This window comes from Polistes fuscatus, unplaced genomic scaffold (assembly GCF_010416935.1).
Source record: "Polistes fuscatus isolate 324 unplaced genomic scaffold, CU_Pfus_HIC Scaffold10, whole genome shotgun sequence".
NCBI classification, from domain to species: Eukaryota; Metazoa; Arthropoda; class Insecta; order Hymenoptera; family Vespidae; genus Polistes; species Polistes fuscatus.
The window spans coordinates 6,180,467-6,205,631 of NW_025112998.1; the positions used below are offsets into that span (position 1 = coordinate 6,180,467).

The window sequence follows — 25,165 nt, forward strand, 5'->3', positions numbered from 1 at the left end:
TTAATTTTATTAATCGATTTGAATCTATAAAAAAGAAGAAGAAGAAGAAGAGGTGAGAAAAAAAAAGGTGAGACGGGAAAGGAATAGATGAAAAAAGTAGAGAATTGTTCGATGACAAAGAAGCTCGTCGTCTGCAGGTACTCACGACTGCTACGAGAAAACTTGCGAGACAAGATAAAGCGAGCTTTGAGATGTGTCTGAAGAAGAACTTAAAAAAAGAAGCAATAAGAAAGAGAGGAAGACGAGAGGGATGAACGAAGCCAGTCGAGGAAAGGTGAACCATGGAAAAAGTGAGGGACGGAAATATATAAATAGAAAGAAAGAGTCAGATGAAAGAAAAGTGATAATTAATTATTAAGTTGGTCATTAAGTAATATCGAAATTATTTAATACATTTACAGCAGCCGATAGATCGAAAGAAAGGAAAAAGGAAGGAAAAGGGAAGGTAAAGGAGGGTCTTTCTTCTAGCTACGAGCTAATTAAGTCCAAAGCATTCGCCATGGAAGCTTTATTAAGCTGACGCCAGATGCTCGCTCGTAAATCCTCGGAGCTTGCACGACCACGTTCCAATTTCCGAATTGCGCGAACCAATTCGGAGACAAGTAGGAGGGAAAGAGAAAGGTTTTGCTCGATGGAGAACGACTACTATCCAGGATGCTGCGATGACCGCGAGACGATCGTCGAGCTTCAAATTTCACGGGTTAACTACTGATGCCATAGATAAAATGCCTTTACTTTTTTGATTTTCGATATACGAGCTAATTCTTTTCGATCGAAGCATCCGAATGCTTCTGCTGGAATATTTTGCTAAAGTAGTTCGTGATATGATATCTACGTAATTGATAGAGTCTAATCGAGTAATGGACTTTTAGATTTTAATATCGGCGATTGATGCTCCAAACCCTGGCGTGGTCCTACATTAATCATCATTTATAATTCTCGATAAAAAAGTGCAATACTCTATTAATTTATTATAAATATTAATAATATATAAATATTATTGGAATGTTACGTATAAGCATTAGTAGACTCGCTATAAAAAAGAAGAAAAAAGTTTATAAATCTGATTAAATAATATTTAACAAAATTAAAATGATCTTAACGTAGACGAACAAAATATAATAAATCTCTTTGCCTTCGCATAAATCGTTTAACTATGGACATTGAAATATTTGTTGGTCAAAGACAAAATATAGACAAAAGTTGAAATAATCTGATGAGAGGAAAAAAATATGAATTATTTCTATCATTAGGTTCGCATAAATCATGTAACTCTACACGTTCTATCTCTCTATCTCTTTCCTTTCATATAGTTACATGCAACCGTAGCAAGTGCGCATTATCTTTCTCATTTCCTTTCTGCAGGATCGACGTGCAGCAACACACGGAAAAAGAATTTATTTCTTCCGACCGTCTTTTCTCCCTGCGGCAAGATAATCCTAGAGATTTCACGCGTGAATGCTGGAGCCGCAGCTGCATATCCGCAACATCCTACGGGTGTCTATACTTACGCTATGCCCCCACCATCGATCCTCTCCTTACTTTTATTTCAAGGTTTATGATGGTATACGAAGATTAATGCTAGTCATTGTTCGCAACGTATCTGCGTACCGAATATCAACAAAATTCATCGAGGATTCGAAGAAACAAACAAAAGAGAGGGAGAGAGAAAGTAAGATAAAAACCATAGTCGATCAAAGATTCAAAGAGATTACGCATAGTTCTAGTTTAGTGGTGGGGGCAGTGATGTGTGTGTGTGTGTGCGTGATAGTCAAATTCTCATCTAATAAAATATCAAATCAAAATTATTTAACTTTCAAAGTATGCGAATAGGTATGTAACGTTTAAAACAATGTATACGTGTTTAAAAAATCTGAAATATAAGTAGAATGTATTAGAGTATTAAAATAATTGTTAATTAATCGGTATAAATGTCTATTGTTATTAAAAAGCTCGGATTATATGTTTTGTCAACCGTCCTCTTCGAAATTCACCTTGAGACTGGCACTTTCTCTTCTATGAAAATTCTTTTATTAAAAGTTGTTTATACGACCTCCCGAACGTTGCGCATGTGTGCGACGGTTATAATATTCCTAATTAGTGGGATTTCCTTATTTGGAAAGTCATATAAACAAAATTAAATGAAAATAATTTTATAGAGGACAATGACTCGGTTCAACGGCGAATTTTGAAGAGGACGATATATAGATCGTATACTCTTAGCTTTTGGGCAACGATAGACACTTCTATTAATTAATTAACAATTATTTTAATACTCTAACGAACCCTACTTATATTTAGGATCGTTTTAAAGTTCCACGCGCAAACGCGTACAGGCCAGCGATGACTTTGAAAATTTTCATCTCGTGAAATATCGGATCGATATAATATTCGTAGATGTAACGATGATAGTCTTATTCATTCTGGTAGTAGTAGAAGACAAAAAAATGACGTAAAGTGAAATGCGGTAAACGACTAATATTAATGAATAAAATAGAGAAAATCGAGGAACGAGAAGAAAACTAGAAGATCATAAAAATGAAAAGAGGAAGACAAGTATTTCCGTGGTGCGAAAAGTACTTCAATGTTTCTCTCTCGTCCGAGTAGAAAAAGTTGGACAATAAAAGTAGGAGTTCTCTTCTTTATTCTTGTTCCAAGGCTCGCGGTCATCGGCCACCACTCCAGGGAGAAATTCGTGCTCGAATGTACACCTCGGGGTAAAGCTAAAGCACGTAGGTATAGTCGCGATAAATACTAATAAACCGGCCGCATCGTTTTACACGCTGCTGTTGTATAAAAATGCTCTTTTCTCTCCCTTCTATTTACTCCCTTTTCCTTTCTTTTTTCAAATGCCGGAGCTTTTCTTCCTACTTTACTATATCACGCGGATGCTGCGAAAATCCTACGAATGCCTCGAGCTTTAAATTCTTCACGTAAAGCAAACGTGCTTACTGGAACAGATCTTTCTAGTCTACGGGTAATGAAATTCATTTTTCTATACAAATTATCTGAGAAATCAATGTTTCGCTTTATCGCGTAAACATTTTATCGTAGACTATATGTGTGCTTTTATTGATTGCAAGATATTTCATATTTTTCTAATAACAAAATTTTGTTGATTTTTAAAGTAAAAATATGTACATTTTGTCGCTTATACGTGCACGTATATATTACCAGATATGTGATATTTTAAAAATAAATATCTGTAAAATATTGACTATGCAAGTATGATAACGTTTAACCATGTACCGTAGGTGTACATATGTATATGTGTATTAAATATGACCACGCATTTGAAATTTTGATGATAACAATTATTAAAATATTTAATATCTGTAAGTATGCTAACATTTCATCGTTCTCCATATATGCATATATAATATTTGTAGAAAACTATTTATCTATCTAATAATAAACACATTAAAGCTCTCGCGACTCGTGGTATATTAATCGAATAAAAATTCATTTCCCACATAGATAGTAACTGGGTATAAGCAATAAAGATTAGTTTGAATAAAAACAAAGATAAATCACTCTTTCTTTATGTTTTTTTGTTCTTTTTTTTTTATACAGACTTTCGTACTTTTATCTCGAGTTCAACGTTTCAACTTTCAACATGTTCGACGTTGAAAAGGGAAGAAGATTCGAGTTAGCACGGGTTCGTGTACCTAATCGGGAAAAAGCTCCAACAGATATCTTCATCCCTATTCTACTTCTCTTCTTCTTCTTCTTCTTCTTCTTTCCGTTTCTCTTCCCCTTGAAAAGCGTCGAAACTTTGGAGTTCGTGCAAACGCCGCACCGCAGCTTGGTTTGCGAGTCTACGTATAAAACGAAAGGTGGTATCGATCGCTAAACTTCGCGATGGCGATTTTATTCTTTTACTTTTTATTTTTCCACGATTTGCACCGCTCAGTTTAGACTTTAAGCTTACTCTTATTTTTAGTTGACTAACACTTTTTTTTCTTCTTTTTCTTAAATTAAAAGATCAGCTCTTCGATCGTCTTACTTCGATCAAAAAACCAAATTAAATTTCAGAGAACTTAGTAAATAACGGAAACAGTCCGACTAAAATATGTATATCTCCAATAATTTATTCCATTATGATTTTTACAATTTGTATTCCGGTACATGTAAATATATATAATGTATGTGCGTTGTATATATGCCCATATAGCGCAGTAACATTAACATAATGGTAAAGCATAACGAATAAAGCTCTTGCCTTTAAAGTCACCAAAGAAATAGAACAAAGAGTGGACGTCGAAGTAATGCGAGAACTTTCCTATGGTAAATTTTCACGATTCGCTTTTCACGGAGAATACTGCTTAGCAGTGCATAAATATCATAGGTTGTTTCCTATCCTATATATTCTGTCTTTCTCTATCTTTTTTTCCTCTTCCTCTTTTTCAACATGGATATTGTAAATCCTCTTTTTTAGTATGTTTTATCTCGTATTTTTATTCCCGAAAGCTTGCAATTTTGTCCCATATGGAAGATATGAAACAAATTTTATCTCTGTTTTTTTGTCTCTTCCTTTCTCTCTTTCTTTTTATTACTATTAAATCTTTATCTATTTGATTTAGTATTATTGTTATAGTAATTCCTATTTATAATATATACTATATATAAATGACGTTTATAGCGCGTTCAAACGAAAAGTCTCCATCTCGATTATTATAAAATTTAGTAATATTATAATATCAAATAAATTTCTAATAATCGTATCCATATTTTTTTGTCTATATTTTCAAAAAGGATAAGTCCTCGTAATAAATTCACCCCTTGATAGAGATATCGACTATGTATTTTATTTTCTACTTTTATCTGGATATAAACAAAATTTGATTCCGCTCTTTTATTGTTTTCTTTCCGCATGCGATGCACATGTGCATAGAAGCGTTGCACTGTCGCATATACAAATATTATATATATATATATATACATGAATAGTTCAGCAAATTACGAATCCTTTTTAAACGGGTGCTAACTTTTGTTCTAGCTTCCTCTTACCCATCGTATCCTATCCATTATTCGATTCGATACATTATTCATAGACTAGTGATCTCTCGAGATACAATCGTAGAAGAGAAAAAAGAAAAAGAAAAATAGAGAGAAAAGGAGGGGCGGTGGGGGTGGAGACGGAAGGATAGATAGAAAAAGAGACGACGATAAAAAATTCACTCAATCTCGATCGATTATCGTGTTATGATACTACTGAACAACGATAGCTTTTTACCGATATGACTCAACGAACAATAAAATATAACAAAAACTTGTCATGTTTCATTGTATTGATACGAAGCGGGAAAAAGAGAAAAAGAACGGATATACGGTCGAGAGTACATTTTTCTGACTAATTTTGTAAATTAAAATGACGAATGAACGAGTCTTATACTAATATAATATAAGTTCATTTGAATAGATAATAAATTTCCATGCGAATAAAAAAGACGAATGACTCGTGAAATAGACGAAAATACTTTATGATTCAGTTTGAAATGATCGATTTATAGGATCGATAAGGCCATCTCGGTTAAACATATTTGGAATAGTCTACTCCTTGGAGAAATATCGTATCTTTTCACGGACCCTCTTCTATTACTTCCATCTCTCTCATTCTTCCTTTTATCTTTTCCTCTCCCTATCTTTCCGTCTCTTTTCGCGTCTTTCGTAGTTCGAAAACTTTCATCGCGGAAAATTTCATTTTTCGTGGGGAAAGGAAAGACACCGGCTATTCATCGCTTATCATCTTTCGCCACGTGGAAACACGCGTGTAGGATCGAACGAATGTTACGGAAACAAGGACGATCCTAAATATTTATCCAAAAAATGAAGCTTTTTGAATAACAATCTACATTATAAGAAGAAATTTGACATTTTTAAAAGGGCTACGCTTTTCGCAAATAAGTGAAAGCGGTAAAAAAAAAAGAAAGACTAAAGAAAGAAAGAAAGAAAAAGAAAAAGAGAGCGAAGGAAATATAGGAAGATATCTCAGGATCGAATGTACCCGATTTATTTCTCTCGTATTTATGTACATACATGTATGTGATCGAGATATATCGAACGTCGAAAGAGAGTCATCGATATCGGTGTCTCAAACGCATATAGAAAGTTATGCGAGCGTGGGTTCGCACGAGATGACAAAACCGCCGAGCCGATTCGAGAGAATACGTACTATGTTAGGATGACAGTGACAAACGCTAACGATCCTCTTTCTCTCTCAGGGATGCCGATCTCTTTCTTTTTTTTATCCTCGCGAAACGAATTTCTTCTCGCGTTGCTCGAGTTCATCCGATTGATTATTATGTTAATAAATATAAATAATAGTCATTTTTAATATTACTACTTCTCCGTTTCTAACATACTTTCTAATAGAATAAAACTATTATTCGAGTATTTTTGTCTTTGAATAAGAGAAATAGATAGACAATAAAGTTCCGTAGGACTTTTGGACTGGGTAACCGCGAAAGCTCTTTCGTAGAAGCTTTCATGGCATTCTGCCAGTTGAACGATCTCGTAGCAATTGTCAAAAGTCAAATGGCCTTCGTTCTTTCTTCTTACGAACGATGCAAAGAAGCTGTTATAGGTCCAACTGGTTATGACGGATACCCTTTGCCCGAACTTTCCCTATCTCTCTCTTTCCCTTTTTTTCCCTCTTCCTACTCTTTTCGTCCTTTACTCTCTTCCTATCCGGTTTGAAGTTACAATACAAAGGAACTGGGAAACCACAGGTTTGTGGTTTGTAAGTGCTAGAGAGAGAAAGTTTATCGAGGTCGACATTCCACGAGATCTTCCTTCGATACTTTTTATTCGTCTCCCTTCTTCCCTACCCTCGTCTTCCTTTTTACCTCTCTCTCTTCTTATCTTAATCATTTCTTCCTTCGCGACATTTCTCGAAGGAATCTCGATCAACGTACGTACGGTTTTCTAAATTTATACGTATATACGTGCGCGAACGTATACGCGAATTTGTCTTATATCTTTTTCCAGCCTATGTATTATATTATATATGCAAGGATAAGTTTCTTTATAGTATCTTTCCCTCTTTCTTTTCTTCTCCCTTTCTCGTTCTCTTATTCGTTGAAAGTTCGCGTATGTGCTTTCGGATAAAGGAAACCACTTCGATATCTTATTTTCTACGATTTATTCGACGATTCACCTGTGAAATAAAGAGTGGGTATTGTATGGGAAAAGAAAGAAAGAAAGAAAGAAGAAGAAGAAGAAGATTAGAAAACGTTTTTGGTGGTTTCGAGTAGAGAGGAAATGTAAAGAATCGTCGCGCATGATTTTCTTTCGATTTTTTCGCGATTCGATTATTAGAAACATCTTTTCTCATTTATTATAGAGTTTTCGATGCTCTTATAGATTTTATCTTATTTTTTTGTTAAAGACACGAATTCATTATTACGGTCTTGCTTCTGCCATGATTTATGCGATCGTATTCAATATTATTCAAGTTTAATATAAATGTTAGAAATGAAGCTGCGAAGAGTAAAATGGAAATGTATTATTTAAATAGTAAAGTAGGAAATTTTTGTTCGTCAAACGATCCCTATTATAGCTGAATAATCATTATTATCGTTCAATAGGAAATAATGAAAAAATCCGAAGCAATTCTATTCTACTACAAAGATATATTATATATCGAGAGCATCGTTAATCACAATCCATTTCTAGCGAATAGAAATTTTTCTAGTCGTTCGAGATCATCGGATAGGCGAATAACTCGGCGAGCTTGCAAATACGCGCGTGTACATACTCGAATATTTCCTTTACATTAAAGAGCTATCATAGAAAGTTAAATCGCTTGTCTCGCTAGGAGAAAATCCTCTTTCTCTCAAAGATGAGCCTTCCTTCTCCCGGACGTCGATCCGTAGCTTGATAAATAAAAAACGCGAGAGGAAAGAGAAGATGTACGTGTTCGCGCGTATATGTGCGCTCGCGCGTGTCCGTGAAGCATATGAAACGTTACTCTAATGTAAGAGTCAAAGCCAGGGTTACGGTACTATATATGACTTCAATGGCACAGTCGAGTCGACTTCGAGCTTGCTTTTTTCCAAAAATAAAAACAGCGAGAGCAACGAAAAAATGTATACGACTCGTACAAAAATGATATTACGAGTCTGACATCAAAAAGATGCCGATTAAAAAATAATATGACTCTCTACATCATCCGTTTTAGAATTTTTAGTATATTTTGACAATGATAAGACGAGAGAAAGGAAATATAGTTAGACAAAAATATATGTACGGTGCGTATAGAAATACGGTTAAGAGAATTTTACGACTCCTACGTATACTTTTAAACATTAAGCGTACCATAAAATTGGTATTATCGATAAATTTTATTACGATGCACCGGGTATATATTGGAAAAAAAAACTAGGCGACAATTTACTTATACGATTAATAAATACCTACTCGCAAAATTAGCAACACTCTCTTTCATCTTTCGACGATCATTCGGAAAAAAATGTGCAGCCGTTTTAGCGCGATCTAAAAAATCTTGTATGAAACCGGATCATTTTAAAAGAATAAGGAACATATGGAGTACAAAAAGAAAGAACGAGTAATTTAATTAAAGAAGAGAAGTTCCGAATAAATCGACCGGTAATTAATGAACGTAAATATTTAATGAGATGATTATGCCGCGGAAACGATTTCGCTTTGAATTATCAAGATACGTACGCGAAAAGGAAATAAAAATTTGAAAAAAAGAAAAAAAAAGAAAATAATAATATGTCGGAATAGAGGAGAGGAAGCGAGCCGTAGATGAGACGTTACGAAGCAGAATGCAGCTTAGCCAGTTTTTTTCCCTCTCTTTCTCCTTTTCAATGTGTTTTTCTTTCTCCCTTTATCGCGACTTCTTTGTCTCTATCCCTCTCTCTCTCTCTCTCTCTCTCTCTCCCTAGCTTCTTTATTTCTATGTCCGTCTGTCTATTTCTATCTCTTTTTCGTGTATGCATTTTTTTCTCCGTTTCTTTATCCGTCTCTCTTATCTCTATTTTTGTCTATTTCTCTCTCTTTCGGTAAATCTAGCTTTCTCCCTTTTCTCTCCCTTTCCCTCCTCTATCTTTTTCCCTGTTTATCTGTTTATCGTCTCATCCTCTCGTTCTTACTTATTTTATTCTTTTCTCCGTGCGCCTTCTCTTCTCTCATTCTTCTCTTTTCTATTTTTCTCTCAGTCAATCTCTTTCTATCTCTTTCTCCCATCCCCGTTTTTTGTGTCCGTGTTAGTCTGTCTCTTTCCGTCCCTATCTCTCATCTCTGTTTTATGTCCGTTTCTCTCCGTCCCTCTCTCCCATCTCTATATCGTTTCCGTTCGTTTCAAGTTCATATAGCTATCTCAGTCGTTTCAACGTCGACGCGATAGCAGGACTCCCCGAGGGTACATAATAAGGTCTTTCTCCAGAATCGGTACCTCGCCGAACGAGTTCCATTCAACGAGACGGGAAACAGAAGCATTTTGCCTTCTATGCGTCCTTCTTCCTGTCTCTCTCTCTCTCTCTCTCTTTTTCTCTCTCTTCGTTCTATCCACGAATTCTCGATCGAGAGAAAATCCGGCCTATGCGCGAGTTTACTTCTAACGAGGATCAGACGTTAATTTTGTTCCGAACATCCCATACCACTTTATTTCTCTCTCCTTTTTTCTTTTTTTTTTCTTCTTCTTCTTTCTCTCTTGACAATTCTTTTTTTCCTATTTTTTATTCGTATAGAAAAAAATCATCGTTAAAAGTTTTAAAAATGTTCGTATTATGTATTATATATCGTTATTGATTTATTAAAATAATAAAAAATTAAAATTAAAATACCTAACGAGAATTGTTTTGTTCACATTTATATCAATCTTTCTATATTTTTGTATTGTTTGATGTTTATAAATAAATCGTAAACTCCATTTTAACGATGTTTTTTATTCGATCCATTATCTTAATTGCCAGCACATATTATTGCATTGTAAATGATATATTAAAATATAGAATAAGGATCAGTCTATATTTTAGAGAGAATATCTGAATAAAAATATCAGAATAGAAATAATTCAATATTTTCGAGAATTTTGAGTATAATTTACAGATAGTATCTATTCGCAGTTAATAATATTCTTTTCCTTGTGCTTTTCGCTAAATGCCATAATTTATTTAATTACTCTTATCTCAGCTAATTCGTATTTTAAAGTAAAGCATACTTTACATTTTCATGTTTTTAATATAAATTCATACCTCACATTCGTTTCTTTTACAATTTTAAGAAATGAAATTCTTGTATTATTCAAAGGGTACGTTAATGTATCTTTTAAATATTTTACAAAGAGAAAGAGAAAAAGAGGGAGAACAATTGTTCATCATTCGTAAGAAATAATTGATACGACGCGAAAAGAAAAAAGAAATAGAAAATATCGTAGAAAATCTTTAATAATTTGAAGTCTCTATATCTCAAATTAGGGTGACTTAAGATAACATTCTTTTAAAAAAGTATTCATATTCGGACGATACCGAGATACCTTCCGTGTCAGAAATATTTGATGCTTTTCCATTATTAGGCTAAAAATAGAAAATGAACTTTCTCTCATGGTCAGATCGTTTCGATCGAATATCGGTACGAGGATTGCAAAGAAAAAAGAAAAAAAGAGAAAAAGAGAAAAGTTTCGTGGAAGAAAAACTCACTGGTAGAAGCAGAATTTTGCACGATGTTCTGTGATCCGTGTATAACGAGAAAGAGAGAGGAAAGAAAAATAGACGCGGCAGGCCACCCTTTCGATTCTTTCATCGTTCGTGGCAAAGTTCGATGGGTAGTTCGACGGGTCGTTCGATGGATCGCTCGAACGTGCTGTCTGTGTCCTATTGAAAGGGCATATCCGACAGGAACCTTCTCTCTCTCCCCCTGGCGTACACATCCATACACAAGAATGTTTTTTACATGGCAGGAGAACACTCGAGCTATCACAGGAGTGGCTGACTGACGGTGTCATCCCTTTTGTACCGTCGAGTAGATATCTATATATCTATTATATCTATATCTATATTTATGAATATTTCGAATATTTTATGAATAGATATGTATATTCAAAACATTTTATGCATAAATATGTAGATTTAGAATATTCTATACAAATATATAGATATAATCTTACTTAAATGATTTTAAACATTACGGAATTTTATATTCATGCGATAAAGACTATAGGAAAACACAAAAAAATGAAGACAAATATTTGGTAAAAAATGTGAACATTTCAAGGTATGAAAAATATCTTCCTTATTTTTTATTTCTCTTTCTCTCTCTCTCTGTCTCTGTCTCTGTCTCTCTGAAAGCGTTTTATCGAACAACTGCGGTCGACAGGACCCTCGGACTTAATTGAGCTCTTAATTGAGCGAGAAATAACGGCATAGTGCCGGTCCAGTCGGGATGGGAGCATGCTCACCTCGTGAAAAACCTCTTATTAATCTGTCCCATTAACGCCCACCGAGAATGCTCCATTCTAAGGGAAATCTTTTGAACGGTGGTTTTATTTCGAAATCGCCATTCGTTTCACTGATTCGATATATTCTGAGAGAAATTTGATAAATGTAACTAACAGTAGTAATTTATTTGGATAATTTTGTTGGAAAATATCATTCGTTAAAGTAGGATAAAGATATACGAGAGTGATCGCTCAAATTAAAATAACTAATCCACGCGAAAAATAATTTTCAACAAAATTCAATAGTTTTTCTCAATAAATTATTACATCATAGATATTTCCAGGAGGAAAATTTCAAACATTATTTGCTAAAGATTTACCCAGCACCACTCCATGATCTTTTCAAAGGACTTATTGTTAAGTACGTCATTGAATATTCATAAACTCGCGATATCGGTAAATATCCTTTGAGCTAGGTACTTTTCATTGCAAAAGTACGGTGCATTAAAATATTGAATTTCATTTGGAGCAGCTTGAACGATAAAAGAACACGTACGTATATATGTAGATAAATCTATATATGTATGTATATATTTATATATGTATTATATATGTTTATACATACGTATGTATAGACGATACACAGGCATTTATCGTTCACCAAAATTCGATCATCCGTGTTTTGGCCGACCGCGATACAATTTATGCTTTCAAAATTGCTTCCTCTTTCGTTCGATTAATGCATCCTATATAAACCGGAAAAACAGAAACCGCTGACAACGCGATTTGTAAATTTGAAAAGAAGGAAAAGAGATAAAGGGAGAGGGAGAGGGAGAGAGAAAGAGAGAGAAATGATATATAAAAGAGATAATTAGATGGGTATTTTTTTATAATTAACATGATTAACGAGCAAAAATAAATTCCGGTTGAAAATAAAGATTAATACAGAGATACATAAATAAAGAGAGAAGCGAAAAGAAATAATACATAGAATGGTATGATTTCAAGAAAATATACGAAAAATACGTTATAACCAGTTTCTACATTTTTTAAAAAACAAATAAGAAAAACAGGAACACGGACAAAAAATAAAATAATATTTTCCGTCCTGTAAGACCGTTGTTTCAAAGTTTATTACTTTGTTAAAGTAGAAGAGAAACGAATATTTTGTAATTAACAAATGAGAAACATAGAAAGAGATAGAATTATACAGAAATGAGATAAAAAGAGAGAAATTAATAGAAATATGTGGAAAGAACAAAATCAAAAGATACAAAACAAAAATAATACGTAAGGAGAGTACAATGGAAAATGATAAACAGGAAAATATTTTCTCTTATGGTTTTCCGATTTAATATCGATTATATTATCGATATAACGAGATAAATGAAACGTATCGCGATTAATTCTGATTCGTAATTATCGGAAGGTGCAGCTAGTACTACATTGTTAGTTACACAATCGCGGTACGTACTGCGATGCTGCAATATTCGAACTCATTTTGAAATATAATAATTGCTTTCCGGGAAGCGTATCTTTTCGATGAAGTTATCGACCAAGCGAATGAAATTGGCTTTTAGGGTACACGAGAAAAGGGAGAAAGAAAGACAAATAGAGAGATATCGTGTAAGCCCGTTGATTCAACGATTATAACTATTCTAATTTTCTGTTTATGTTATTACAGGTATCATCGTTCAAGCGCGCGCGCGTTACGATATTTGAAAATAAATTGAATTAAACGCTCTTCGACGTATATATTTATTATTACATATATAAAGTTCGAAAGAACGTTGCAATCGCGTGTGACTCACCAATTTGATTGCTTCGTAGTCGCCATTTCTGAGCAAATCCATCAGCCTGAAGTGTTCCATTTCTTCTGGACTCTTGTTCTCGTCTTCCCCCTTTCTCTCGTCCCTCTGAACAAGTTGTACTCGATCGTCGAACAGCTTGGACCTGTTCGCTTGCTGATCGCCACACTTCGACTCGCTTCGACGTTCGACTTTCGCCGGTAAACCAGCATCAAATTGTAAATTCTTCAGAAGGCTCTCCTTAACCACCATGCCACTCGATCTGTCCTCGTTATTTTCCTTCGAAAGGATCGATCGATCGTCCTCGATCATTGCCCTAACTTGTCGAGTATCTTCCTCGACCTTGAACTTCCTCATCGCAAATTCATCACCATTATTCTCAAAAGAGAACAATTTATCATGATTGTCTAATCTATCCTCTGGATCGGAACTACCTTCATCGATCTCCATTATATTATTTTTAATATCTTTCTCTTCCTTTTGATCCTGTTTACTCGAAAAACGACGATATCTCGTATCTATCGATTTCTCATCGGTATCGATCGAATTCATTTCATCTATAAGTTTCCAATCATCCAAGGTCACTGATCCCTTCCCGCAAACAATTTCAACTTTTCTATCGTCCTCCATGATAGTCTCGAGAGTCTCCTGTCTCATTTCTCCGATCCTGCCATAAATATCTTCCTCGGTCTCTTCTTTTTCGTTTTTTTCGTCTTTTCCTTTTTTTTCTTCCCTTCGTCCTTTCTCGAGATCGTCTTCCTCGCGTTCGCGCGTCTCCTCGCGTTCGCCGTACGCGGAAATACGTAAAGATGGTCTTAGAATCGAGCGAAGATCGTCGGCATAAATCACTTGCGGTTCTAAGCTACGTTCGTAAATCTTTTCTACGTGATTAGACGACGACGAACAAGTGGAAATATATTTCATTGTATTAGTCGTTGCATTATTATCCTTTGTCGCAAGCTTCGCAGCAGATTTCGCATAATTTCGCGTTTCGTTAGGCTTGAAAGTAGTCGATCTCGTCGAACCGGACTCTTCGTTCAAGGCCATCGAACATTGATTTTTAACACGAGAACCACTGCTGCTGCTCTCTTTTCTAGAACAAATCGGTGCTGTTGCTGCTGCAGCTGCTACTGCTTTATTTGGATTTATTTTTCTCCAATCGATATGACCCTGAGACGGTACGCGTACTTGTACGCTAACGAGACTACCCTTAGCTTCTGAATTTGCCATAGTATTCTTTTTAACGATCTCGAGATTCGATTTACACAGGACCACGTCTTCCGAAGATTTATCCAATCTCTCGGCAAGCGAGCAAACCCTACTTTCACCGTCCTTATTTATTTGCGCGATCCGCTGCTCCTCGTTTATTCTTCGCTCATCTTGAATTATCCTACCCTTCGAATTATCTTCATCGTCTTTTTTTTTGCCAATCAAAGATACTTCGGTAGGTGCGGTAATATTAGAAGCTTCGATATAATCATTGCGATGAGATTTTGTAAAAGATGGTTTTCTGGATAAAACAGCTGACGTATTCGTCGATAATAACCCATCGATGTAATTAGAATTAGATAATTTCTTATTTTTAGATTCGTTTCGTTTAAAACTCGAGCCACGTTGTGGTATTTTTGACGAAGTATTTGGACTGATATCTCTTCTGTTAACACCGTTAGAAGCTATAAATCCGTAATCCTGTTGTCTAGTTTTATTTTTAATTAACAAATAATCCTTATAAGTTTCTTTATTGAATACGAAATTGGAAGACGAAGAAGAAGAGGTCGGATCTGGGTTGGTTCGCGTAAGGTCGTCGTAACTAGAGGAAGCTCCGCAGTTAGCTCGCTCGGTGGACTCGTCGATTGACCTCGACCTTGGATCTTGACTACTTCGTTGACATCTTCGTTGACTACTTCGTCGTTCGGCACTGCTGTTTGATCTGGTTAATGGCTTCTCGCGTGACGTGCTCGCGGAACTTTGTAATTGAGCTTGACTCAACCATTCGTCTACGCGTCTTTGAACCTCGCCTTTTCTTGGCAAATCATCATTCGCCTTTGAGGATGGCATCGACGTTGCAATTCGATCGATATTGTCGACGATCAATGGCGATGCTCGTCGCGACGACGTCAATGCCGAAGATGAATATCTCGTTGAATCTTTTCCTCTCTCGCGTGATCTCTGTCTAACTTGTGTCTGTTGATTAACTTTTGAGATCGATTCGCATTTTTCTTTACGATGTGCAAACGAATTGTTACAAATTGTTCGTTTTATTTCTTGACGATTGTAATGATATTGCTGAGGTTGCTGGATTTGTTTTTTTTTCGGATGTTCTACTTTTACAGATTTTAAATTCATCGTACAGGTAGTACTTCCTACATCGCTCAATTCAATAATCCTTTCGTCTTCGTATTCATCTAATATATTATTCACTGACTGAGTATCCGCCGAACTTGTACTTTTTGATTTGTTTCTTATTATACTTTCCTCGCTGCTCGAGTAACCACTCTGTTGTTGTATTTGCTGTTGCGGTTGCTGCTGTTGTGGTTGCAGCTGTTGCTGTTGCAGTTGCTGTTGCAGTTGCTGTAGCTGTAGCTGTTGTTGTTGTTGTTGCGAATGTTTTGACCGAGTTTTATTAGGATTTTGAAATTTGTCGATCTTTTTACCGATCGATCGATGTTCGTTCGCATTTTTTTCCGAATAAATATATTTCGGACTCGACGTTCTATTATTATCGTTTTTTGTATTTTCTTTTTTGTCGAGAAAGATTGTTCTTGCGGTACGTGATATTTGTGTGATTCGAAGATTTCCTTTCTCGTTCGTCGTTGAAATTTTCGATACCAATCTCGAATGTGATATTTGATCAATCGAATACCCATCTTCGTCGGCGTATGGTATGTCGCCGATCAAGGTTTTTGCAAACGTTTCATCGCTCATTTTATAAGGGATCTTATGATCCTAATGATATATTTCCTTCTCGTCTCGTTACATTTTCACGAAATGTTTATGGAGTATTCTTCGAGTTCTGAAATAAAAATGAAGGAGATTAGATTGATGTAATTAATGGTGTTCCCCCCGTACCTATGATGGCAACCATTTAACATTATTTGCCCTTTCAAATGATTTTGTAAGACGGATAATCAGCGAGATAATGCAATCTCAGAATTTTCGGGCCTCAAAACAATTAATTCGCTTACTTTAGTTTTATTAATTGTTCTTGCAATGTTTTCTTCGTGAAAAGTTTTTAACGTTTGAGAACGAATCGATGATTTCTTTTTATTAAATTTTTGTAATTAACAAAATTCTGTTTTATAATATTTAACTGTCAGAAATATGAGAAGTCGACGAGTATGAACAGAAATAAAATTTATCGGTGAGATCTTAAATCTTAACTATAGCGAACTACACTTCTTACTCCAACGTTTTCTCAAAGATCTTATCTTTAAACTTCTTCGATAATTTCAATCCATTCCGACGCGGTCTCGTCAAGATACGCTAGGAAAAGTTTTTAAGTGGCAGATTAAGTGGCTAACATCGGTTCTACTCAAAGACACCGTTTTTAAAGTAGATCTTAATCTCCGGTTTTATCTTCAAGTCGATCAAAACCAGAAGCAGATGCCTATGATCGTTAAATATGTGTTCGCAATTCTTTCTTATGATTATTTAAAATAATTTTGTAAGTACTTAATAATCAATATTCCGAATGAAAACTATTATTTTATTAAAATATCTTTCAAATGAATCCTATATAAATGTATCTTTAAGCAAATCATATAATACAAAATGTATAATATTACGCATATTGTCATACTATATCATCTTGAAAAATATAATAGTATTATTTTCGGATCGTCTCAATTTTCATGTAACATCCGGGAAGCTCTAGCAGCCAAGTCTCAAAGCTCACCCGGTAGAGTCTGCTGCTCTCTCAGCGGATTAGGTTCTAATAACGGTGTCATTCAAGCAGGCCCTCTACGTCCTCTGTTTGATCCATTATCCGTTGCTTTTCTTTCCACATATTCTTTGATACTAGATACGATGAAAAAGGTTACAGTGTAAAAAGGAATTGAAAAATCAATCGACACCGACGATGTTCAATTTCAACCAAAATCCTAATTACTAGCACATATCGAGAATAATTAAATAACATCATTCGTAATGATTAATAAAGACGTATTGTCGTGATTTTATAAGGAATTTGGAAGCATTTTTCCCATTGGAAGATTGTAACTATGATAAAAAAAAAATGAATAAAAGAAAAAAGAAAAATAGAGAAAGAAAAGCAATGAAAAAAGTTGACAGAGAGAAAGACGTATCGTTCGATAACACGACTCATTAATCTCGCTAACGGATCGGTGGTACTCTCTCGCTTAGCTACCTTTCGTGAGATAGATAAAGTTGCTACTCCTACCTCTCTATGATCCTGTCTAAACGCATACGAAACCTTCGCTAAGATCGATATGACTATTCCCGGTCATAGTTCTATCCGTCCTATCCTTGATCATTAATCACCTTTCCGGAAACCTTCTAATTATCTTTAAATGTGTGTGTCTTATCGCTCTTGAGAGTTATAAACAACCCACGAATTATAACTTTGCCTTTTCTACCTTCGCTCTCTAAAGGAAGATAAGCATTGTATGCTATAGTAATTAGATGTACAATAACTCCCAAAAATAATGATCGATATAACCAATATGATAATAAACAAATATATAGTTAAGAAGAAAAATATGAAGAAAACTTAGGAATATGTTAAAATTGGATAAAAATATAAAGTAAAAGTATACGAGTTTGGTAACAAAAGAAGAAAGGAATATGATAACGAGTTGAAAGGATGCTGCTGAAGGAAATGTAATAAAGAGTAAAGAAGAAGGAGGTCGTCTCTTCGAGGTGGCACGATTTCTCAAGCGAGCAGCAATGCGTTCTATCCGTGTGCTTTATTTTGCAAGAAAAAAGGAAAGAAACAGTTGGAGAGAGGGACAGAGAAAAATAGGCAAAAAGAAAAAGAGAAAGAGAAAAAACAATCCTTCGTTGCTTTTCGAAAGCGGTATTCTCTTAAAGGGCCACACGCGAGGCTGTTCCTTTCGTTCTTGTCTTTTCTTCGTTGGACCCACGCAAAGAATTCTCGGATAAAATGAACGCAATGAATTTTTCAATATTTTTAAAAAAAGATCTTCTTTAAGGATCCATTCGAGATATCAAATAAATCATAAATTGCAGCGATATTTAAAAATGACAATTGAGCAAATGCAAATTATATCAAAATTATATCTATCTTTGCTATACTATTTACATGTATTAGAATAAACTTGCATAAATTCGAAGTGAAAGTATATTTTATAATATCATTAAATATTATACAATCGACTTATGTAAATTTTCATTTCACATATTTAAATACATATTTTATATATCGCAATAAGCACGATATTAAAATATATGTAAATATCCTCTGCTCGAACGTTTTTCATAACTTTATCGTAATTTGTGAACTCAGGGAGAGAGAGGAAAATATATAAAATTATTTTCCCGATATAATTAAATCATTCTACGTAAATTTCAATGGAAAATATAAAAAAAAAAAAACAAAGTTCCAACGAGGAACCATTGTTTCCTGCGTACGCGTATAAAAAATAATTACGAAAAGCATAAGGAAAGTTTATGATAGTATAGAATAATCATTTTAACCTCCGCCTTTTTGATATTCGTTCAAGGGATTAAACGGAAAATTTCAAAGAGAAGTCACCACTTCTTACATTTACACTTTTACATTTACATATGTACATATATGAAAGTTTTTATTACGAAAAGGGCAAAGTACAGAGGTTTCTAAGACTAAAAAGAAGGAAAGCAAGAAGACGTAAAACTCGAGAATAGTTTCTCAAGGGAAGAAGGACTCATTCGCGACAAAGAGAAGATGGAGAAGAGCAAAAGGTTCATCTCTAGAAGACGTAAAGGAATCTAATCCCAATATGGACCTTCAATTTCGATTCCACCTTTGATCTTATTAGATAAAATCATATACTTTTGTTTACTGTTTCCTCGAGTTGTTTGCTCGACGAAGATAAAATAGGAGTCGAACAAAATTTATTAAACTATAAGAATAGTAGAAGTATATTTGTAATTATGGCAAATGCATTAGCGGTATACGGGATTCATTAAGAATAAATAATACAATGAAATAAACATGATTCAGAATTCTCTAGTCATAAGCAAACTATATCCATCTATTATAAGATATAAAACTTTTTTGCTCGACGATATCGCACGTTCGAACTTTTTACATTACAATTGAAACGAAACTCAGCCAGAACCAAAACCCAATTCGCTAAACGAACTTTGTTTCGAAGTCGTTGTGTGACCATCTCTCTTCTCCTTTCTCTCTATCTCTCTTTAAGGTCTATCTACAGAACCCGTAGTAATCAGCTTGCAAGATGCCATAGACTCTGAGACTCTAGTTCAATTATTCCTTATACTATTATAATTTTACTTTATTTATTATTTTGTTAACTTCAAATTTTACAACAAATTCTCATTAACGAAATAAACGTCATCGCAATACTAATAAATAGTATGTTTTAATATTCTTAACAAAGTTCTACTCCTTGTCCAAAATTGAAAACTAACTAATAGCAATCTAATCTCCTATTTTTCTACTTTCAAAAATCCTTTATCAACCGTCTGAGACACAAGTATTTAAAAGGAAACACGAGCGAGGCTTATCACGAGTGAAAAAATATTCTCGAGAATTAAAGAACGATCGAGGCCCTTTTTCTTCGAAGTAAAAGGTGTATAGATCGACCGTAGAAAGCTTCATGGCTAGTAAGTTACTACTGGTTGGTGTGGCTTACGCAGAAAGCGTTTAATCCGAAAACACGATACAGAGAGTGAGAAGGAGAATGAAACGATAAGGTTCGGTTTCTCAAAGTTAGCACGAAAAGACCCCAATGGAGTCCATAAATCAGGAAAGGCGATATCGTGCACGTATGTATGAACATTGGTTCTCCTTTGCCACGAAGTACCATTCCAAAAGGAACTATGCACTCTGGAAACGAATAAGATAGAAAGAGACCAAGAGAGAAAGGGTAGGTTACCCTGGCCAATTACGTGCCGTCGCGGTTTGCACCAGCCAAATTCGTTCGCCAAACTCGGAGCGTCCGCGTTGAATGAGAAAGCAACTTCTAGAATACTCGTGAACGTTCGTAAATGTTCGCGAGTGCCTTCTTCCGATGCTACTGTAAGTAGATAACGAGCTGATCGTTCAAAGGGTAACGAACATTTGCTTTTTCCCACCTTATATCCTATTATTTTATTATTTACAATTTAGACTTTTCCAACTTTTCCCTTTCTATAATGCTTCTTACTTTGCAATTTGAGTTTTTATTCTTTCTCAATGGTTACTAATATTTTTATTTTCTTTATAATTAATTTAAGATCGTTATACGGTTTAATGCTTTTTAGTTATATTTTAGTAAACGAAAAACTGAACTTAAAACAATTATAAAAAGAGAAGAACATTATTTTCCTTCAACCTTTTATAAATCATCTTAAACTAATTATTATGTGAAGTTACTGGAAGACTCACCTAACTTGATATTCTGTTCCTCTTCTTCCTCCTTTTCCTTTTCCTTCTCCTTCTCCTTCTCTTTCTATTTCTTCCTCTTCTTCTTCTTCTTCTTCCTGTTTCTGTTTTTCTTCCAAACAAGCCTAACAGGAAGCTCAATGTATTTGATTACTTTACGTCTAACTATACTAATCGATTGATCGATTTAAAATCCATGATTTTCAAAACACTTGAACTCACAACACTTATATAATATACGCTACTCGAATGATGAAAAAGAAACACAATTCATAACCATACAAAATCACTTAAAAACACATACACTTCTTTTTAGAACGGTATATTTTTCACAGATCCACACATACACACACATACGCAATACGAAATTTTTTTCCAGGAACGGTAAATCAAATATAATACATATATTACGTACGTATATCTGGCAAAAAATGACAAGAGAGAAAGAGAGAGACAAACAAAAGTAAAAAAAGCAATCAAATTTTAATAGAAAAATACGCTTTCCTAGGATTTATACTGGAAAAGAAGTCGAGTAACAGAGGCGACCAAATTTATACTTGAATAAAATCCACGTTAATATATTTATATTTACAGCTATGTTCTATTTTTCTTTTCTTTTAATTTTTTTCATCGAGAAATCTCGTTGCACGTGAAAATTATAGACGAGTAATTTTCGAAGTTATCAAAAAAATGACGATAAAGAAAAAATTTGAATCAATATAATATCGATTTTGTTACATTTAATTATTTTCAACGATGAATCGTTAAGAAGAAATCGTTTGATAGAAAGACGGAAGAGAAAAAATAAAATCGATCTGCTCGATCGCACCGCCGCGGTCGGACTGACCGCGTGGATCGTGATCGAGATCCAGAGACCTGCTACCAGTGCCGTATTCATTGGGTTCTTTACTTTCTTTTATTATTTTCAAATTAATATGCACTTGCGGATTCTTTCTATTGTTTTACAACATTATTACATTTTTTACAGGATCGCATACGTCGTTTAAAAAGAGTACGATAAGAAATTTTTAGTGCATATCTCGTTCCCATAATTTTGTACGTCATCAAATGATAGAAAAATAATTTACTTATTATAAATAAATATCCCCAAAAGTTAAAGAAAATTCTCAATTTCTTTGAACTATCTAACCGAAATTTATCAGATAATAATCGTTGAAGCTCCTGTATCGGATGTATCGAGATTGGTTAAGCGAACGTGAAATAATACTGTGTAAAAAGATCAGAAGGTTTCGTTCAGAGCAGTCAGGAAATAGCTTGTATCGTCGCGACAAGGCGGTTTAATCGATTTTCCAGGATCCTGCCGTAATTTTCTTCTCGAAAACCTCATACGTGCCTTTCAACGACACCAATGTTAAAGTCTAACGTAGAAAGAGAAAGAAAATATAATGCAACATAAACAAGAAAAAAGGAGATCAAATATTATCTTGAACTAACAATAAGATAACGAAATATTTGCCTTTGAAAATAACATGATCCATATATTTTGTCAAAATGAATCGTTTCTAAATGTAACTTTTTAAAATACAAGAAAAAATGAAAAAATAAAATTATACATGCGATGGTTATGTTGATCTTCTTCTTTCGTGCTTGCAGTAACTATAGTTGAATTCGCATATGCTCCTGATCCGGTCTTTCGCAAACAAAAAGGTCGAGTTCCGTGTGTAAGGCTCGGTAGGACGAGCTTCGCCAACGCGAAGGCGAGTCACGTTCGAATGATAAATATCGTAGGGTATCCATGATCCGATGGACGATGGCCCATGGGTGGTATGCAGGTCCGTACCAATACACGTTCCTGCGCCATGTGACTTTCATTTCATTACTTTAACTTAAACTATGTAGTGTTACGTCTGCGCATAATTTGACTCTTATGTATTAGAAAATATTTTAATCAAAACTATAAAACAAATTAACTTAATAAAACTGTAATTTTAAATTATTAAAAAAAGTAAATCATCCATTATTAATAATGGTTCAATGTAAAAAGTAAAATAAACTGGAAACACGTAATTAATAAAATAAAAATTTGCCCTACATTTCGTCCAATAAGAATTCTTTTTTTTTAAATATAAAAAAATAAGCAATAATACATAAATGTTTGTACTTCATTTAAACGAAACGGAATAAAGTTGATTTCTGAAGAAAATTATATAATTCATCTTAAAAATAATAATAAAACATTAGATTATGAAGACATGCTAATGTTAATAAATATAAAATAAAAGTTGTTAAACTTATTTAGGTATTACTCTCCTTATAGTTTCTCTAAGTTTCTACGTCATTGTTCAGTAGCGTGTCGAGTGAAACACGTGCCACATATCAGAAACACAACACGCACGCACACATCTTGATTTCATTTATGGATTCTTGGATTTTCTCGTATGAACCAGTACAGAATCGTTTAGTGAAGTCGAACGCCTGCCGGGTGCAACGTTTTTCTCTTTCTCTCTTTCTCTTTCTTTTTAACACACATACGTATACACATACACGTTCTGTGTCGCTTTCTCTCTTTCGTGGTAACGGTATCGCGCATCTGGTGTCGAACCAAGCACCGTGTTTGCCCGTACACAATAGTGATTACGGAAACAAAAGGGCGAAGACCGTGAATACCCCTTGTGGTAACCCCATACTGCAGTGTTTCTCGTCTCAGACTCTCTCTTTTCTTCTTCTTCCTCTGTCATAATATCTCTCTCTCTCTCTCTCTCATTCTTTTTCCCTCTTTCAACGCGTCTACAGATTGGTCCATAAAACATAGACAAGAGGTTGCTTATTATTTTTATTTCAAATTTTGTTCACCCACTTGCACCATGAAGAGAAATAAAAATTAATACCATTACGACTCATATTTTCTATTTTTTTTAAGTAAAATTTCTTTTATGCGAGTATCAAAAATTTTCATGTCAAACAAGGAACGAAAGATTTTGAGGGGAGCGCGTTATTTGAGTAGTAGGGAAGAAACGGGGAAATATCGATCGGCAAGGACTTGCGGGAGACTACAGGACAGGGGGATACGAAAGAGCCGCACACAAGGTGCAAACAATTTCAAACAATTAAAAAATTAAATTTGACACTACAAAAAGTAGTAGAAACAATACATTTTTAAAATAAATAAGCAATATTTCTAATCCTATAAAAAACAAAAATTTATATTTGTGTTATGGAATTTAAAATAATTATATTTAATTTTTAGTATATAATATAATATATATAATCGATGCAAGCGTCTATTGTTGTTTAAAAGATCGATAAAATTTCTATGTACCTTCTCCTTCGAAATCCACCGTTGAAATGAGCTCTTGTCCTCTATGAAAGTACTTTTATTAAATGTTGTTTATAAGACCTTCCAAACGTTGCGCATGTATATAAAGGGTGTCATACATCTAATACATAATCTTTAAGATTATAACGTTCTGGTTTAAGCATTTTTATCATTTTTATGTAATTATTTTAATGCTCCTGCGCAATGATGACTTCGAGGGTAAAATTTAGCTGCAATATAAGAGAAGTGCATTAGTGCATTAAAATAATTGTTAATTAATACGTAATGTACACGTATATGTCAATGAAAAAAGAAAGTACATTTCTCTAAACAATTATACAACTAATACATTAAAACAATTAATAAACCATATACTAATGAAAAATATGAATTATTAAAGTTTACCATTATGATAGAAGAAAGCTGAGGTGTTTGCTCGTTTGAATACCATAAAAATTGCCTGGATTCATTTTAAAATCTTGTAAACTCTTCCTTTATGTATGTACTTGATACACAAAACAATAAAAAAGCCTAATAGATGCTGTGCTTTTTCAAATCTTCAAATTCTTGCAAATCTGAAAATCATAAGATTGTATTAGTAAAGTATCAAGCAAACTGAACGAGTCTATATATGTATATGTATGATATTTGTATAAGATATCACTCTCTCTCTCTTTTCCCTGCTCATACTTTTTATATTATTCTTCTTTATGTTATAAAAGAAAAGAGATAAACTTACCACAACTGATATCAATATAAAAAAGTAAACACAATTATTATTTAGATAAAAAAGTAAACACAATTAGAATGACAATGAGTATATATATTCATGCTGTGTTCTATCAAATGTTTGGAAACCTAAAAAAAAGTATAAAATAATATAGCATTGGTATAATATAAAGAAAATTAAATTTATGAGTGTTTTGTATACTTGTAGCACGTTCATTGTTAATATTTAAAAAATAACGTGTAGAATAAAGACTATATACACTAAAAACTTTTTCACATTGCACAGAAAAACACAATCGTATAGAAAAGGAACCTCGTTGCAGATATTTTTAAAACAATTGACATAGGGCACTGTAGCCATCCTTAAAGAATTAAAA

General features: G+C 34.0%; 1 protein-coding gene across 1 annotated transcript in view; it reads right to left on the reverse strand.

The window, feature by feature from the left end:
- Window positions 1-20,827, reverse strand: part of LOC122526094 — a 75,364-nt gene extending 54,537 nt beyond the window's left edge. The window contains exons 1-2 of the mRNA XM_043649262.1: window positions 20,786-20,827; window positions 13,216-16,225 (exon numbers count right to left, since the gene is read on the reverse strand). Of these exons, the coding sequence (XP_043505197.1) occupies window positions 13,216-16,137 (2,922 nt within the window). The 5' untranslated portion in view covers window positions 16,138-16,225; window positions 20,786-20,827. The remainder of the gene's footprint in view (window positions 1-13,215; window positions 16,226-20,785) is intronic.
- Between the last annotated feature and the right edge of the window lie 4,338 nt (window positions 20,828-25,165).